The following is a 19617-nucleotide window of genomic DNA, read 5'->3' as shown; positions in this document are numbered from 1 at the left end:
CTAGAACCCATAGTTAGGTAAATACTTTCCTTTGCCTCAAAGTAAAGCCTGAAGTGAGCTCTCCTTTTTTGCTTCCTCTGCAAGTCATTTTGAATCCAGTTCCCAAAGTCAGAGTTATTGTCAGAACCACCCAGTCTCAGTCCATCTGATCCGTTACTTCTAAGGGGACCTCAGTGGATGGATATATCCTGGAGTTCCAATGGACACAAGTGATCTCAATGGATTTAGCTGTTTGAAGTAGCTCAGTTTGAGCTAAATCCCTTCCACATTAATGTTTGGGCACACAACGCCCTGCCCAGTGGGTCAGATACCATACTCCATTCTAGCTGTACAGGGCAACTGTGGGGACCTGACCTCAGTAAGACCAAACTCATGTTCCATCAAGGGACATGATTTTTTCATATGTCCTGTCCACTATAATGGAAACCAATGACAGAAGGGGCTTTTAGATCCTTCCTAGATCTGAGTGAATATCCATTTTTAATTCTGTTTGTACAGCACCTAGAAGACTGGGGTCCTGATGCACAACTAGAGCTCCTCAGTGAAAACCACCAAGCTTTACTTTATGTCAGAGCAAAAACCATTGAGAAACCACCATGTTTCATGGAGTGCCCTGTCAGAACTTCTGACTCATGGATAGATTGCAGTCAGGGATCTCTGTTTCAATCAACCTCTTTATTTACAGTCTACTTTAGCAAGAAATCAATTCTACTTCCATAGCATGAAAGGCCACATGAACCAGATATTTTCTGGTGACAATGAACAAGGGAAGACTAATGTATTTTTCTTAATTAGGCTCTTATGTCTAAATAATTAATGGTATGTCTACACTATGAAATTAGGTTGATTTTATAGAAGTTGATTTTTTTAGAAATCGATTTTATACAGTCAATTGTGTGTGTCCCCACTAAGCACATTAAGTCAGTGGAGTGCATCCACAGTACTGAGGTTAGCATTGACTTTCGGAGTGTTGCACTGTGGGTAGCTATCCCACAGTTCTCGCAGTCTCCGCCGCCTATTGGAATTCTGGGTTGAGCTCCCAATGTCTGATGGGGCAAAAACATTGTCGCAGATGGTTTTGGGTACATGTTGTCAGGCCCCCCCTCTCTTCCTCCCTGCATCCCTCCCTCCATGAAAGCACTGGCAAAAAATCATTTCTTGCCTTTTTTCCTGGGTTACCCGTGTAGATGACATACCACGGCAAGCATGGAGCCTGCCCAACTCACTCTCACTGTACGTCTCCTGGGTGCTGCTGACAGATGTGGTACTGCATTGCTACACAGCAGCAGCAGCAGCTTCTTGCCTTTGCAAGTTAGCAAAGACGGTTAGCAGTCGTACTGCACCATCTGTCGCCGTCTCCTGGTTGCTCCTGGCCGACCTCGATGAGGTGGGTCGGGGGCGCCTAGACAAAAATGGGAATGACTCCAGGTCATTCTCTTCTTTAAGTTTCGTCTAATGGAGATTCAGTCCTGCCTGGAATATCATGCCAGCTGGAGGTTTCTGCCTCAGGCTGCTCTCCCAGCCAGCCCCACCAACCCCAGCCTCCCCCAGCTTACCCTTGGGTCCCATGGCTCATGACAGTAGTAAGAGGCAGTTATCTATAGGCTGAACAACTGCTGAATGGTGGTAGAATATGCCTTTAGATGTTTAAAAGCTCGCTGGCGCTGTTTGCTGACTAGGCAATTTGTGATTAGATTAGAAGAGCACAGCAAGGTGCGCTGTGCATCACAGAGGCTTTGAAAACCAGTTTCATGACTGGCCAGGCTTTGGTGTGGCAGTTGCGTGTGTTTCTCCATGATGCAAACCTGCCCCCTTTGTTGATTTTAATTCCTGGTAAGCCAATCCTGTAAGCCATGTCATGAGTCGTCCCTCCCTCTGTGAGAGCAATGGTAGGCAATTGTTTTGTGCCTTTTTTCTACAGACAACATACCACGGCAAGCATGGAGCCTGCTCAGATTACCGTGGCATTTATGAGCACTGTAAACACCACGCGCATTATCCTGCAGTATATGCAGCACCAGAAACTTCAAAAGCAGGCGAGGAGATGATGGCAGCATGGTGACAAGAGTGATGAGGACATGGGCACAGAGTTCTCTCAAAGCACAGGCCCTGGCAATTTGGACATTATGGTGCTAATGAGGCAGGTTGATGCTGTGGAACGTCAATTCTTGGCCCGGGAAACAAGCACAGACTGGTTGGACTGCATAGTGTTGCGGGTCTGGGATGATTCCCAGTGGCTGCGAAACTTTTGCATGCATAAGGGCACTTTCATGGAACTTTGTGACTTGCTGTCCCCCGCCCTGAAGTGCAAGAATACCAAGATGTGAGCAGCCCTTGTAGTTCAAAAGTGAATGGTGATAGCCCTCTGGAAGCTTGCAACACCAGACAGCTATCGGTCAGTCGAGAATCAGTTTGGAATGGGCAAATCTACTGTGGGGGCTGCTGTGATCCAAATAGCCAACATGATCACTGAGCTGCTGCTATCAAAGGTAGTGACTCAGGGAAATGTGCAGGTCATAGTGGATGGCTTTGCTACACTGGAATTCCCTAACTGTGGTGGGGCGATAGAAGGAATGCATATCCCTATCTTGGGACTGGACCATCAAAGCAGCGAGTACATAAACTGCAAGGGGTACTTTTCAATGGTGCTGCAAGCACTGGTGGATCACAAGGGACGGTTCACCAACATCAATGTGGGATGGCCGGGAAAGGTACATGACGCTCGCATCTTTAGGAACTCTGGTCTGTGTGAATGGCTGTAGCAAGGGGCTATCTTCTGTGGCAAATTGCCGGTACTGTTATGCTGGGTCTCACGCTTTCTCTTCTTTGGGGAAGGTTCAGGGCACAATTGCTTGCCTCTGAACCGGTATTTTAATTACCCCACTAGTGTCCTTGAGGAGGGGAGTGGAGAGGGAGGGACCTGGGCCCGCCCTCTTCTCCAGGTCCCAACCCAGGGGCCCTGAGGTTTGTGGTGAACCACTTGAACTAGCGGTTCCCTCCCCTGGGCTACTCCCCTCTCCTGCCCTTTAGCTTGGGAAGGGGCTTCTTGCCCTCCTTTTACACAAGCCAGGTGCCCCTTACCTAGGGTTTCTTTTGGATTTCTCAGCCCACCGCAGCACTCCTCCAATCTTTCCTTTTGTCTCTCTTCAATACTGTTCTCTTCTCCCACTCCTTCAAACTGCTCTCTGCTCCAGCCAAACCTTCCTGCTTCAACTCCCACACTGTCTGACTGAAGCGGGGGTTTTTATCACATGACTGACTGCTGCTGCTCTAATTGGCTTCAAGTGCTCTAATTGGCTTCAGGTGCTCTAGTTAATCTATAACAAACCTTCCTTCCCTTGCAGGGAATAAGGCTCCTTGTTAACACTCTCCTGCTGCGCTCTGGCCATGCTGTATCACACTTCCCAGATCAGAACATAACTGTTGGGGATGTTGAAATGCCTATAGTTATCCTTGGGGACCCAGCCTACCCCTTAATGCCATGGCTCATGAAGCCATACACAGGCACCCTACACAGTAGTCAGGAGCTGTTCAACTATAGGCTGAGCAAGTGCAGAATGGTGGTAGAATGTGCATTTGGACATTTAAAAGTGCGCTGGTGCAGTTTACTGACTTGGTTAGACCTCAGTGACATCAATATTCCCATTGTTATTACTGCTTGCTGTGTGCTCCACAATATCTGTGAGAGTAAGGGGGAGATATTTATGGCAGGGTGCGAGGTTAAGGCATATTGCCTGGCCGCTGATTATATGCAGCCAGACACCAGGGCAGTTAGAAGAGCACAGCAGGGTGCGCTACGCATCAGAGAAGCTCTGAAAACCAGTTTCATCACTGGCCAGGCTACAGTGTGAAAGTTCTGTTTGTTTCTCCTTGATGAAAACCCGCTCCCTTGATTCACTCTACTTCCCTGTAAGCCAACTGCCCTCCCTTCCTCACTTTGATCTTTGCTTGCAGAGGCAATAAAGTCATTGTTGTTTCAAATTCATGGATTCTTTATTAATTCATCACACAAATGGGGGGATAACTGCCAAGGTACCCCGGGAGGGTGCAGGAGGAGGGAAGCACCGGGTAGGGTGGTGGAGGAGGGGAGGAGGGAAGGACAAGGCCACACTACACTGAAAAACTTATTGAACGCCAGCTTTCTGTTGCTTGGGCAGTCCTCTGGGGTGGAGTGGTTGGGTGGCTGGAGGCCCCCCTACCGCGTTCTTGGGCATCTGGGTGAGGAGGCTATGGAACTTGGGGAGGAGAGCGGTTGGTTACACAGGGGCTACAGTGGTGGTCTGTGCTCCTGCTGCCTTTCCAGCACCTCAACAATACGCTGGAGAATATCAGTTTGATCCTCCAGTAGCCTAAGCATTGCTTCTTGCCTCCTCTCATCATGCTGATGCCACCAATCATCTTGATCCCACCATCTCTCCTCTTGCTCCCTCCACCTGTCCTCATGTTCATTTTGTGCTTTCCTGCACTCTGACAGTGTCTGCCTCCAGGCATTCTGCTGGGCTCTTTCAGTGTGGGAGGACTGCATGAGCTCAGAGAACATTTTGTCGCGAGTGCGGTTTTTTTGCCTTCTAATTTTTGCTAGCCTCTGGGATGGAGATGATACGGGGATTGCTGAAACATTTGCAGCTGCGGAAGGAAAAAAAGGGACAGTCACATATAAAGAGACACATTTTAGAGAACAATGAGTAGACTCTTTCACGGTGAACCAAGCTGTTAACATTACATAGCACGTGTGCTTTCTTTAGAAGGTCATATTTTGCCTCTTATATTGAGGACCTGCCAATTTGGTGTGAGAGACCGCACACGCAGGGCCGGCGGGCAACAGAATTAGGCTTGCAGGCAGACATGGTAAGCCACAGTCTTTTGGCTTCTTTAACCTTCATAACATGTGGGGATGGTTTCAAACAGCAGCACCCTCATTTCCCATACCAAGCACCCATTGGGTTGGCCATTTAAAAGGAGGGGCTGAGGTTTTCGGGTTAACATGCAGCACAAACCCAACTAAACCGCACCCCCCCACACACCCAATTCTCTGGAATGATTGCTTCACCCCTCGCCCCACCGCGTGGCTAACAGCGGGGATGATTTCTGTTTAGCCACTGGCAAACAGCCCAGTAGGAACGGCCACCTCTGAATGTCTCCTTAATAAAATTCCCCTATTTCAACCAGGTGACCCTGGAAGTACATTCAGGAGAGCTTTACTGAGATGTCCCTGGAGGATTTCCGCTCCATCCCCATACATGTTAACAGACTTTTCCAGTAGCTGTACTGGCTGCCAATGCATCCCAAGTCTTCAGGCAAATTAATCATTAAACATGCTTGCTTTTAAACCATGTATTATATTTACAAAGGTACACTCACCAGAGGTCCCTTCTCCACCTTCAAGGTCTGGGAGCCCACCTTGGGTGGGTTGGGAGGGTACTAGATCCAGGGTGAAAAACAGTTCCTGGCTGTCGGAGAAAACGGTTTCTCCACTTGCTTGCTGTGCACTATCTTCAACCTCCTCCTTATCCTCCTCATCCCCAAAATCTGCATTCCCTATTGCATGAGAATCCATTGACAGAGTCCATGCACAGGGGTGGGATAGTTGTAGGGGCACCCCCTAGAATGGCATGCAGCTCATCATAGAAGTGGCATTCTGGGGCTCTGACCTGGAGCGGCCATTTGACTCTCTGGTTCTTTGTAGGTTTGCCTGAGCTCCTTAAGTTTCACGTGGCACTGCTGCGGGTCCCTGTTATAGCTTCTGTCCTTCATGCCCTTGGAGATTTTTTCAAATATTCCGGCATTTTGTCTTTTGGAACGGAGTTCTGATAGCACAGATTCGTCTCCCCATACAGCGATCAGATCCAGTACCTCCCGTTTGGTCCATGCTGGAGCTCTTTTGTTATTCTGGGACTCCATGGTCACCTGTGCTGATCAGCTCACCATGCTGGCCAAACAGGAAATGAAATTCAAAAGTTCACGGGGCTTTTCCTGTTTACCTGGCCAGTGCATCTGAGTTGAGAGTATTGGTATTCTATTGTTTAATATTGCAATTAGAACTGCGATTAATTGTGATTTATTTTTTAAATTGCAATTTTTTTGGTAGTTGATCTTGTGAATTAATTGTGAATAATCAACAGCCTCAGATTAAATGTATTTGGAAGATTCCTTTTAGGAAGTGGTTGTGGAGAAATTTCTCATCCACATACTTCTATAGAAAACCACACATAAACATGCATTTACCAACTTACCACCTCCAAACTTCTTTGAAGCTAAAGTCCTGCTTGGTAATACCCAAATTGGCTGTCTATAAAAGAAATCTGTTAACTCTTCTTGGAAGTACACACAATAGAAGATTCTTTGAGAATAAAACTTTTAGCCTTATTTTTATGCCATTTTCATATTTTACAATGTTTAGTTTAATTAAAAGGGGGAACTGTGGCTGCTCTCCTTTCGCTTGGCAATAAACACAGGTTTCTACATCAAAAATAAAGCTCTTGGTGTGGGCTGGCTTCTCAGTTAAAACTACTTTAATATACTATCCAGAGAAATTTACTTCTAGAAAGTTACTGAGATGCTGTTCAGTGGAATCATCTGTAGTTTACCCTGGGATTTTCATTGGGCTGCTCTTTGGGTAGATTGAAAGATGGGCAGACGTTATTGTTTTGTCACTGGTGCAAAGCTTGACATAATACTTGCATATAACTGTTCTCCCTCACCACCCCAATCCCAGGGCATGGAGTCTGCAGAAGTTGTATGTTGTCCTTTCCCCTCCTAAGCGCTGCCTCACATAATGTTATCCTACAAAAGCAGCTACATCATGAGCTAGGCAAGGGGTGGGGCAGAAAGCATGCCAGCCACACCAGAGATGGACTCTCTTGAGATAATCATTGATGTGACACTTCAAACAGTGCTCAATAAGAGTAGGCTGAGGACTGCTTTAGGAAGGAAAAATTGCAACAGAGAAATCTGGGGCCTTGAATGCTCACTTTTAATGAGACTTCTGATCTGAAACATGTATTGGCTACATTAAATCCGAGCAACTTCTCTGCTTGTTTTGCTCTTTACATTACAAGCATGCATGCACACATGCACTTTGTAGTGAGTGTAACTTGAGAAAAGTGGCCAGCATAAGTATTTTTATTTAGATTATACAGCAAAGAGTATTGATAATTGGATGCTGAGCCTTTCATCACGAGGCTATTGTTCTGAATTCAGACCACATCAGTAGAGGTTGAAACAACTTAATGGCTATTTGATGGAGTAAGTTAAATAAACTGTTGGTGTCAGTCCAGTTCCTAAAAGACATGGGGCCATATTCATCCACTGACTTGATTGGGGTACATCAGCTATGAATTTGGCCTATGATGCCCAAATCACAGAAATCAACACAATAATTAACGTTAATTGGCACATTTGCCTGGAGAGCCAAGGACTGAATGGAGACTGAACTACCCCTGCAGCATTAAAAGTAGTTCCTCCAGCTTGGGGCTGAGGCACATTGGTGCAGGAGCATGAGAAGGTTTCACTGCTGGTCTCTACCTGTATTGTATATTACTTGTTCTGTGGTTTACCAGAGGCAACAGTCTTTAGTTTGTGAATTTGGCACTTTCCACAAGCACAGCATTTACAGGAGCAAAAAATCCCCAGCTTTGAGAACTGCACAAACCTTTTAGGCAGTAGCATGAAACATCTTCATTGGATTTTATTTAAAAAAAGAAAAAAATGGATTTTCAGCAATATCACTGCTTTGCCTAAGAAAGTCTTTCCTTACTTGAGGGGGGGCTGCCCAGCAGGTTCAGGGGGGTCTCAGGACAGCACAAAAGACCAGTAGGAGTGGAGAAATTTCTATGGCCCTGGATATGCTCCCCATCATCCCCAAATGTTTCTGAGGTGGTGGATAAAGGATAGCTCCTTGAAGGTCACGTTCCGTCTCCCCTGAAGAATATTTGCAGATGGTTCCTCCTCTCTGGTCCTTTCCCCTGGGTTTTCCTGGTGGAAGAAGTAATTGGGCCATATATGTTATTTCTGTGCAATGAGCGACAGTGATACTGGAATATGATGTGATTCCAAAAGAAAAGTAAATTTTGGTACATTGGAGCTGTTCATTGCACCAGTGTTTAATGGAAGAGTCACGGGGTTACTGGGCCTAATTTCCTTTTCATACTGTGAAAATCAGGAGTAATAGAAGTTAAGAGAATTGCATGTTTCAAACCTGTGTAAGTGAAAGGAGAATCAGGCCCTTAGATTTCTTCCATGTCTTTGCTGTGCTTCTGTAGTACTCACAGTACAAGAGGCCTGGGACTCAGGATGAGGACAATCTGTTTTTAATCTGCAGGAAAATGTAAAAATGTAAAATAAAAGGCCTCAAGGTTATAAACTATAGCTTAACCACTGGATTTTGAATAAGCTATACAGTGTGAACCACAAGCTGCTCTTATTCCCCTGTTTCTGCTGACCTGAGCGATTTGCTCTGTTGCTGCTGCTCTCCATTTAATAGATTTGGTACTTTCTAGGACCACATCTTTAATATTTCTAGCAAAGTCATTATATTGTGCATTTGTGTATTTTATTTGTCCTTAGAAATACATATTTAAAAAGACTTCTTACTACAGGTAATGAGTTCACTTGCCTCCTGTTCTGTGTATTGGGAACAAGGGCTGGGAAGGCAGCATATAGCAGGATGGCCCGGGAGCTTAACTCACCAGTGATGAGGAGGGAGAACTTTTTTGTGTCAGGAAGACACCTGCCAGGGACAGGGAAGGAAGGCAGCAGTGGGAGAGAGATGTTGACTCATCAAGGAACTGGGATAGACCACAGCAGTTTAGGAAACTGACTGGACATAAGGCTGGATTTATGTCTGCATCTGTCACCCACAAAAGAGAGAAATTAGGGGTCCTAGTGAGTGCCTCACAAGTGTTAAGTCATTCTCATACTATCTCTGTGAGTTAGAGAAATATCATTATTCTAATTTTCAGATGGGGAAACTGAGGTACAGAGAAGTTAAGTGTTTTGTCCAAGGTCACGCAGCAAGTCTGTGGTAGATTCAGGAAAAGAATCCAGATTTCTTGACTCTCAGTCTTGTCCCTAATCACAAAACTATCCTTTCTCCCTTCTGAGGGGCTTGTTACTGTTAATCAGTTCTACCCTCCCGCAATAGCTAGCACTATATTGAATATAGACACAAGAGATTGGCCTGAATCAACCTTCCAAAACCAAATACCCCCCCAAGCCCTCACATCTGGAGCCAGATCAAAACCTTGTGGCTTGAGTCCAACTCCAACAGTCTAGTTCTCTCACACTTGTGTAAATCAGGAGTTCTTCAGATGAAATCAGTGGAATTATACTGGTGTAAAACCAGGTAAATGAAAAGAGAATTGGACCCTATTAGTCAATGGAAACTGAAGTAAAGGATTTCAGAAGGAGATTATTTGAAATGCTTAAAAATACTTCTGAAAAACTGAGTAGCTTTTTTCATGTAACATGCAAAAAGCAAAATACAGTAGTGTATAAAGAAGCAAAGCAAGACATTATTTTAAAACACTGGAAAGCTTGTAGTTATTAATCAAAGTAAGCTTCCACAAAAGGAAAAAGTAAACCTTTAGGGTTGTAAGACTTGTTTTCTTACAGCTTTGACCAGATATTTAAAAACACCGAAACATGACAAATTTCTCAAAAATGTTTCCCTGACCACAGCTCCTTTCGTGCAGACAAACACAGAGGTTATGCCAGTTCCTGGAAGGGGGAATGTCATTAGCTGTTCTTAATCTTTAAGCAGGGGTCTGTATGTGTTGTTTTCTCTCTCTCTCTCTCTCTCTCTCTTTGTCCCTAAGTAGATTGGCCTGATTTTGATATATTTTAATTTAATCTTTAGTGTTGCATTATTATTGTCAAAACAGATAGTCAAGGATAGAACTGACAATGGATGATCAGATAGCAAAAATAATCAGTTGCATATTACCAGGATTGTGTGAAAGTGGTGGCATTGTTTTTAAATGTGAAAATGTTCACCATTTTATACCAAGTGAAATTCAGAGGTTTCAACTGATTTGTTTACTCAGGGGTTTGCACAAATTTAACTAAACCAATTTAAAAAAGCAATTTAAGTTAAGTGGTGCAGCTTCTGCAGGTAGACCAGCCCACTATGTGTACAGTTAAGCACATTGGTAATTATTTGCAGAGTGGGAGCCTCACTGATTATTATTCTCATGGCAGTAAATATTTATACAATACCCCTAGGGTTATTCCTACTGATTGTTCTAGTAACAATAGATTACTGTTTCTGAGGAACACTTTATGCTAAAAGAGCCACTTTTAGAAAAGGAGAGGATATGCTAGAGGTCTATAAAATCACAACTTCCCTGGTCTTTCTCGCATGAACAGAGAGCAACAATACCCAAAGTCTGAAGGTGCAAACAATTCGATGTTTATTGGGATGAACTTCCAGCAATCTTAAATCCAAGCTCCTTTTTCCTTATTTTGGAATCACAACTTACTTCCTGTTTGCCCCTAATTTATATAGTAATATTCACAGCTATACATTAACCAATCATTCTACTGAAATTTACCTAACCAATCCTAACATATTGTAACATGATTAGCTAACCAATTATATCCCACCACCTTAATTAGTTTACACCCAGCAAAATTAATTATACAGCAGACAGAAACAATCACAGAGCCAGAGACTATACAAATAAACATAAAAAACAATACAGAAGTGAGGATTTCACAACTACATCTATAAAGACATAAGGGTTTCCCAGTTGTGTCTATTGCAGTGATTTCCCTACACCCCTCCTAAGGGAGATGAACACTCCCCCTGAATTTCCCCAACCCCACCCCCAGTTTTGTGAGCTAGTTACATGCCAAACCTGGTGGCTGAACTTTGTGACTTTGTCCTCACTCACAACTGTTTCACATTTGGGGACAATATACACCTTCAAGTCAGCAGCACTGCTATGGGTACCCGCATGGCCCACAGTATGCCAGCATTTTTATGGCTCACTTAGAACAACGCTTCCTTAGCTTTCATGCCCTAATGCCCCTACTCCACACTGATGACATCTTCATCATCTGGGCCCATGGAAAAGACGCCCTTGAGGAATTCCACCATGATTTCAACAATTTCCATCCCACCATCAACCTCAGCCTAGACCAATCCACACAAGCGGTCCATTTCCTTGACACTACTGTCATGGTATAATTCCCCACTCTGAACCTTAGTGTCCAAAAGATGGGGTACCAGCATGAATTCCTCTAAGCTCAGTTACCAGCTTAGTACTTGTAGCACTGCCACCAACCAGGAATTCCAGTGCCTGGTAGACTCTGGTCCCCCCAAGACCTTGCCCGGGGAACCCCAAGACCCAGATCCTCTGGATCTTACCACAAGGAAAGTAAACCCTTTCCCTCACCGTTGCCTCTCCCAGGCTTCCCCTCCCTGGGTTACCCTGGAAGATCACTGTGATTCAAACTCCTTGAATCTTAAACAGAGAGGAAAATGCACCTTCCCCCCTCCTTCTCTCTCCCCCTCCCAGACTCTCCCTGAGAGAGATAGTAATCCTAACACAGAGAGAAATTAGCCTTTCTCTCCCCCTTCCCTCCTTTCTCCCCACCAATGCCCTGGTGAATCCAGACCCAATCCCCTGGGGTCTCACCAGAATAAAAAAAAATCAGGTTCTTAAACAAGAAAACCTTTTAATTAAAGAAGGAAAAACAGTAAAAATTATCTTTGTAAATTTAAGATGGAATATGTTACAGGGTCTTTCAGCTATAGACACTGGGAATACCCTCCCAGCCTAAGTATACAAGTACAAATTAAAATCCTTTTAGCAAAATACAAATTTGAACTCCTTTCAGCCAAATACACTTTTGAACTCCTCCAGCCAAATACACATTTGCAAATAAAGAAAACAAACATAAGCCTAACTCGCCTTGACTACTTAGTAGTCACTATTCTGAACTTATAAGAGCCTGTATCGGAGAGATTGGAGAGAAACCTGGTTGCACGTCTGGTCACTCTCAGAACCCACAGAGAACAACAACCAAAAACTAACAGCACACACAAAAACTTCCCTCCCTCAAGATTTGAAAGTATCCTGTCCCCTGATTGGTCCTCTGGTCAGGTGACAGCCAGGCTCACTGATTTTGTTAACCCTTTACAGGCAAAAGAGATATAAAGTACTTCTGTTCTATTAACTCCTACTATCTGTTTATGACAACTACCGTGCTAATAAGCGATGGTCACATAAACACCACCCTATACCAGAAACCTACTGACCACTTTACTTACCTACATGCCTCCAGCTTCCATCCAGGACACACCACATGATCCATTGTCTTCAGCCAAGCTCTAAGATACAACTGCATTTGCTCCAATCCCTCAGACAGAGACAAACACCTGTAAGAGCTCTATCAAGCATTCTTACAACTACAATACCCACCTGCTGAAGTGAAAAAACAGATTGACAGAGCCAGAAGAGTACCCAGAAGTTACCTACTACAAGACAGGCCCAACACAGAAAATAACAGAACGCCACTAGCCGTTACCTTCAGCCCCCAACTAAAACCTCTCCAGCGCATCATCAGAGATCTACAACATATCCTGAAAGATGATCCCTCACTCTCACAGATCTTAGGAGACAGACTAGTCCTCACTTGCAGACAGCCCCCACAACCTGAAGCAAATACTCACCGGCAACCACACACCACAGAACAAAAACACTCAAGCAGGAACCTATCCTTGCAACAAAGCCCGATGCCAACTCTGTCCACATATCTATTCAAGTGACACCATAATAGGACCTAATCACATCAGCCACACCATCAGAGGCTCGCTCACCTGCACATCTACCATTGTGATATATGCCATCATGTGCCAGCAATGCCCCTCTGCCATGTACATTGGCCAAACCGGACAGTCTCTATGCAAAAGCATAAATGGGACGCAAATCAGATGTCAAGAATTATAACATTCAAACACCAGCAGGAGAACACTTCAACCTCTCTGGCCATTCAGTAACAGATTTAAAGGTGGCAATTTTGCAACAGAAAAGCTTCAAAAACAGATTCCAACGATAAACTGCTGAACTTGAATTAATATATAACTAGATACAATCAATTTAGGCTTAAATAGAGACTGGGAGTGGCTGAGCCATTACATACATTGAATCTATTTCTCCATGTTAAGTATTCTCACACCTTCTTGTCAAACTATCTTAAATGGTTCATCTTGATTATCATTATTATCACTACAAAAGTTATTTTTTCTCCTGCTGACAAAAGCTCATCTTAATTAATTAGCTTCTTTGAGCTGGTTAGGCAACTCCCACTTTTTCATGTTCTCTGTATGTATATATATTTCCTCACTATATGTTCCATTCTATGCATCCAATGAAATGGGCTGTAGCCCACAAAAGCTTATGCTCAAATACAGGTGTTAGTCTCTAAGGTGCCACAAGTACGCCTGTTCTTTTTGCGGATGCAGACTAACACGGCTGCTACTCTGAAACATGCCAATTTAGTGACTGTTTGGAAATTTGAATTGAAACTGAAACATTAATACACTCTTTAAAAGCATATATAGTGTATGATAAAATACATAGATTTGAAAAAGTATAATAGATTTCGAAAGTATGAACATAGACTAGCTTCCTTATACAGCTGTTTTTTATGACAATGTCAGTGCATTCATTTCGGTGATGTTGGCCAACGTAATAATTTCAAATGATGATTTGTAAGCGAAGTCTAAATGAGCTCTCCCTGACAGCTAGTGATGAGCTGGAGGCTGGGGGGAAAGGCTTCAGGACCAGATTGTATTTACATTCACACCTAATGTACCTAGGTATCCAGCAAACAGAGCTGTGTTGCCCAAGTGATAGATTTTGGCTGGAGTTGGGTTACAAATCACTTGAATGCGGGGGGTGGGGAGTGTGAAATGAAATGTTGTTGTTCTTATTGTATGAGTAAAGGTCAGTACAACTGTACTTAGCCTGTACTGACTGACCTCTATCGTATCTCCCCTTAGTCATTTCTTTTCTAAACTGAAAATTCCCAGTCATTTTAATTTCTCTTCCTGTTTCATACCCCTAATCATTTTAGTTGCCCATCTTTGTACCTTTTCCATTTACAATATATCTCTTTTGGGATGGGGTGACCAGATCTGCACACAGTATTCAAGGTGTGCACATACCATGGATTTATATAGAGGCAATAGGATATTTTCTGTTTTATTATCTATCCCTTTCTTAATGATTCCCAACATTCTGTTTGCTTTTTTGGCTGCCGCTGCACATTGAGTGGATGTTTTCAGAGAACTGTCCATGACTCCAAGATCTCTTTCTTGAGTGGTAACAGCTAATTCAGACGCCTTCATTTTGTATGTATAGTTGAGATTGTTTTCCAGTGTGCATTACTTTGCATTTATCAACACTGAATTTCATCTGCCATTTTATTGCCCGGTCACCCAGTTTTGTGAGATCCCTTGTAACTCTTTGCAGTCTGCCTGGGACTTAACTATCTTGAATAGTTTTGTATCATCTGAAAATTTTGTCACCACACTGTTTACCCATTTTTCCAGATCATTTATGAGTATGTTGAACAGTACTGGTCCCAGTACTGACTCCTCAGGGATACCACTATTTATCTCTCTCCATTCTGAAAACTGACCATTTATTCTTGCCCTTTGTTTCCCACGATAACCAGTTACTGATTCATGAGAGGACTTCCCTCTTATCCCATGATGGCTTACTTTTCAAAAGTCAATTTAAATTAAATACATTTAAAAATATATATATATATATTTTTTAGAAATCTAGACCTGTTATGTGTAACTTGCATTATCTTCATGTTAAATTTGCATTTAACAAACAAATTCACTTTATTCATATCTCTTTTATATATCTCATTGGCCCTGACACCCCCCTGTAAATTCGAACACCCCCCCTAATTTCAATTCCTGGGGAAACTACTGGTCTATTGATAAGTGAGTTCTTACCAGACAGAAAACTATCAAACTAAATTTCCTTTTCCATCTTCTAGGCCAGGGGTAGGCAACCTATGGCACAGGTGCCAAAGGCAGCATATGAGCTGGTTTTCAGTGGCACTCACACTGCCTGGGTCCTGGCCACCAGTCGGGGTGCTCTGCATTTTAATTTAATTTTAAATGAAGCTTCTTAAACATTTTAAAAGCTTTGTTTACGTAACATACAACAATAGTTTAGTTATATATTATAGACTTATAGAAAGAGACCTTCTTAAAATGTTTAAATGTATTACTGGCACGTGAAACCTTAAATTAGAGTGAATAAATGAAGATTCGGCACACCACTTCTGAAGGGTTGCCGACCCCTCTTCTATGCTCTTCCCTTTCTCTGGAGGTGATAGATCGGATCATCTTCCTAACAGCCCTAGATTGCCTTTTTTCAGTATGACTAAACAGGGCCTCAGACTATCACAGTGAGAGAAGGCCCTTACACAGATTCTTTCTTTTATACCTCTATAACTAGCTAAATAATAAACATATACCTAAATTCTTAAAGTATAGGCCTTTACAGACAGGCTTGAATATCTATAACCTAACACGCCACCTCTTTTTTTTCTTTTGGGATCCTCCTGCCCAGGTATCCCTGGAAAAGCATAGGACATTGGCGACACACTTCCTGATAGGGCCAGGCATCAAGGTGGAAGGTGTTGATGCTCCATCTGTCCCAGTGCTCCTGGTGTAGTACCGGGCCCTGCACCTTCTCTCGTATGGGCATACCACACCTATTCCAATTAGTGTTCCACACTTCCCATTATAGTGGGCTCGAGAAGGTTGGGTCCGGGTTGTCTAATACACTGAGGGGGAGGGCTTACTACATTACATATAGGTTATAATTAGTGTCTGTTCGCTAGGTGGTTTTGCCCCCCTTAATCGTTTCCATATACAATGTAACAGAAATACAGTTAACAATACACCAGCTGCTATGATAATTCACAGCAACACTAAGAGTCCTGACCACTGCAGTATGGTCCAACATCCTGGCCACCACCAAAAACACTGCTTCTTCTCCTTTGGTAGGATTAAAATTTTGTCAGCACCATCCTGTAGCGTGTATTGTAAGTGTGTTCAACTGTTGGCACTTGCAGCAAGTTGCTCTTGTAATCTTTGTGTACTTTTGTCCATATTGTGTGTCCATTGAATATCCACAGTGAAATTTGGTATTGTCCAAACCAGTTCAACTACTTGGTACGGCACGGGGTAGTAGGTGCTGGTTTGATAGTTTACAACGATTAAGTCCACTGATCCATTGGTGCACCATAGTCCAGGTGGCAGTGTGTAGAAGTTCATAATTTGGAAGGATTATGCCTCCTAGTGTTATATTTCAGGATTACATACATTCCTAACAGAATACACCGTACCCCATATACATTACTCCTAAATGCCCCCCCCCTTTGCAATAGGCCATTAATTCTGCTCCTCCATAGTCATAGGAGACGGGCACATCCATATTCCTCCTCTGGATATACAACTGCTTAATGTGATGACAGTCCAGTTTATCCCATTCCAACACGCCCTCATCTATTTCCTAGTGGCTCCCAACGTGCTCCCCCTTCCCTAGTTACTCCCATAGGGCTCAAGGGGACTATCTTATTTGCATTTCCTTCCCATGGTATCATAGTAACAATTACACAAGAACTCTCCCCACAGGTGGGGGATGTTATTTTCCAGGTAGATGGGTATGTTTTTGCAATTGTGGATAAATATGGGCTAACCTCCCAATTTAATACTGAAGGCCATTGTTCTGACCACGCATCTCTCATAATATCCATTAACATTATCAACTGAGCATTCTGAATACCTACACACACTTCTCCCCATGTTAATCCTCTGAAGGTATCCCTCACCCATGTCACCAGGTCCCCTGCCCAATGAGTTAACTGCAAGTTTACCTCTACTGCTGTCCTCCACCCAGTGGCAACTGCCGATAGTTGCTGTGCCATTAATTCATTAATTTGTTATTGAAATTTTACATTTTGGCTTACTAATTGTTTGGTTACCCACTCGTCCCCCAGATTCCATTTACTCAGCATAGTGTTCCCTGCTGCCCACAATCCCCTTTTCCGATGACGATTCCAGGTGTGTCCCCTCACCCACCAACTGAATTGTTGTTTCAATCCTTTTATGTACATACTACAGTTAGGATGAATTTGGTCCATCCACCATTCCTTGGGCATATCACCCATGTAAAAGAGTGAAAGGACACATTAAAAAGTGCTGGCTGCACCTGCTCCCACAATGGCTCTCATACATTTGCTCATCGGGGAATATTTTCGGCTCCAGGCTGTGGCCTCTTTAAATTTGAATTCTTTCAACTTGACATTCATATCACCTGTAGGGTTACATTGTGTAAAATGGTTAACTTCTCATACACCCAGCATCCCAAAGGGGATTTTACGCCCCATGTAATATGTACATAACAATCACACCTTTGGAGATAATTTTCCATGGAAGTACCATTGTTGTTACATATGGTAACGTGACACCCTAAATGTGGGGCCCCATTTTCCCCAGAGGGTTTATTCGCTCCAGGACACCAGAGGGTTATATTCTTTGGACCCTCTGTAACAAAGCACATAGCTGGATAACTGTGTTTTCCACTATCATTAATCATGGCAGCACTCAGGGAGTACCATGCAATATTTCCTGATAAATTTGATATTCTCCACCGGGTGGGGATTCCCCCATCTAATCCATAAACCATGTACCAACACTGCCAAATTCCTGTTGGAGTATTAGTGGTACATCTTTCTATGGGCAGATTCTCATAGTCTTCAGTAGCTTTATTACCACAGGTTGAATGTGTAGCTGTCCATGTGTTTCCTCCTTTTGACACTTCAGATCACGGGGTCTGAATAGAATTTGTAAATGTGACAATTGTGATTAGCACTAATAATTGTTCCATCCAGGGCCAGGGAATTTTTATCCTTTTCTCTTTTTTGATTTAACCTGTAATACACATATAACAAAATTTACACGTCCCATTTCCCAATCCCCTGTTTGTACCTTTTTATTTGCATGCAGTGAACCCACTCCCGTCCTCCATTCTCTGTACTCAATAATAGCAGACGGGGCCCTAGCTGATCAAGGACAAGATAGGGGCCCTTCCATTTAGGAGCTGTGAATGGATGGTGTTGACCTGGAATCTTGTACATCACAAGATCTCCCACCATGGGTAGATCACGCTCCCTGGGCAGGTCATACCATGCTTTGACTCTTGCTGCTCCTTGCTGGTCTCGCCAGGCCACTGCCTGCTATACTTGTTTATACCTGTCTGATTTGCGTCCCAGTTAAAATCCAATTCTTGTGTTAAGCCGTGTGTAGTGACTTTCCCAGGTACTGGGGTAAGTAGATTTTTCCACTGTTCCATAGGCCTTCCCATGAGAGTCTTGTATGGAGAAAATTCTGTGCCCTTGATTCTCGGGCCCTTATTCTCATTAAGACAAATGGCAGTAATTGTGACCAATTTTTCCCTCCCATTTCCACACCCTTTCTTAGCTCATTCTTAATGGTGCGATTCATGCATTCCCCATGTCCCACAGCCTGTGGGTGATAAGCAATATGGAACAATTGTGTGATTCCAGTGGGGGCTGATAGCTCCCCTAACAGATCTGACCAGAAAGCAGCTCCTTGGTCTGAGTCAATCACCTTTGGGACCCCTCAGCGAGTGAATACCTCATTTACCAGTATTTCAGCAGTTACTCAGGCAGTTTGATACTTTGTGGTGAAAGCTTCCACCCACCTGCTGAATGCATCCACTACCACCCACATGAACCACTTTTTCCTGTGATCTGGTGATAGGGGTCCTGTGTAATCAATTTGTATCCTTTCCCAAGGTCCCCTTGGGGCTTGTCTCATTAATTCTCCCCTTAGCACCTTGTGAGGTGAGTCGTGCCTGGCACAGTCCAAACAATGTTCCAGATGTGATTTTAAATCAGCTGCCATTCCTGGCCACCAGCACAACCTTTTTAAAGTTCCCAGTGTCTCCTCAAATCTGGGGTGTCCCCCTGCCAAGCTCCCATGCACCCAGCTTAAGAAAGCCGTCCGGTTTCCCTGAGGGCACAGCATTACTGGTCCTTCAGCTGTTAAGACACACCAAATCCCTTCTATTAGTTTCACCTTTGGCGTATGCTGTCCCCGACTCCCCAAATTTTATGATGCCTGCCAGTCCTGGGTCAGATTCTTGCAACTCTGAAATTCGCCCTTCCCAGTCTGTATCCACACCACTTCTTGTTATCACTGCTACAGGCACACTCTCTTCTGGCTCCCAGGGCCATGGGAGTGCCTCTGTTGCAGCCCACTTGGCCTCTGCATCGGCCAGATTATTTCCTTTGCTTAGGGGTCCATTTTCTTGTGTACCTTTACCTTTACCACACTGATCTGTGTAAAACAGTGACTGAGCTCCTCCACCTGCTTCCACCAGTTAGCATGCTTGATTGTGGAGCCATCTGTTGCCTAATGTGGCCCCATGAAATACATAATCTGAATCTACCACCACCCGACATTCTGGCTCAACTTTGGGATCCACTTCATTTAAAGCTGTTAGCAAGGCTGCCAGTTCTGCCTCCTGAGCTGACCTTGCTTCTAGTGAGAAA

The 19617-nt window shown here is 43.7% G+C and overlaps 1 protein-coding gene across 3 annotated transcripts in view; it reads right to left on the bottom strand.

The window, feature by feature from the left end:
* Nucleotides 1–4016: 4016 nt before the first annotated feature.
* The window catches only part of LOC127045735 (golgin subfamily A member 6-like protein 2), a 35485-nt gene continuing 19884 nt past the window's right edge, over nt 4017–19617 (bottom strand). The window contains exons 3-5 of one of the 3 annotated variants that reach the window (XR_007772806.1): nt 8198–8314; nt 5362–7974; nt 4017–4626 (exon numbers count right to left, since the gene is read on the bottom strand). Coding sequence is in view for 2 of the 3 variants with exons in the window: in XM_050942205.1 (XP_050798162.1) it covers nt 4268–4626; nt 5362–5557 (555 nt within the window). In the remaining variant the exon portion in view is untranslated. The remainder of the gene's footprint in view (nt 4627–5361; nt 7975–8197; nt 8315–19617) is intronic. The other 2 variants (XM_050942205.1, XM_050942206.1) reach the window with 2 other exon arrangements.

This window comes from Gopherus flavomarginatus, chromosome 2 (assembly GCF_025201925.1).
Source record: "Gopherus flavomarginatus isolate rGopFla2 chromosome 2, rGopFla2.mat.asm, whole genome shotgun sequence".
Taxonomy (NCBI): Eukaryota; Metazoa; Chordata; order Testudines; family Testudinidae; genus Gopherus; species Gopherus flavomarginatus.
Note: the sequence above shows the minus strand (reverse complement) of the source record. Positions and strands in the feature narration are given on the sequence as shown.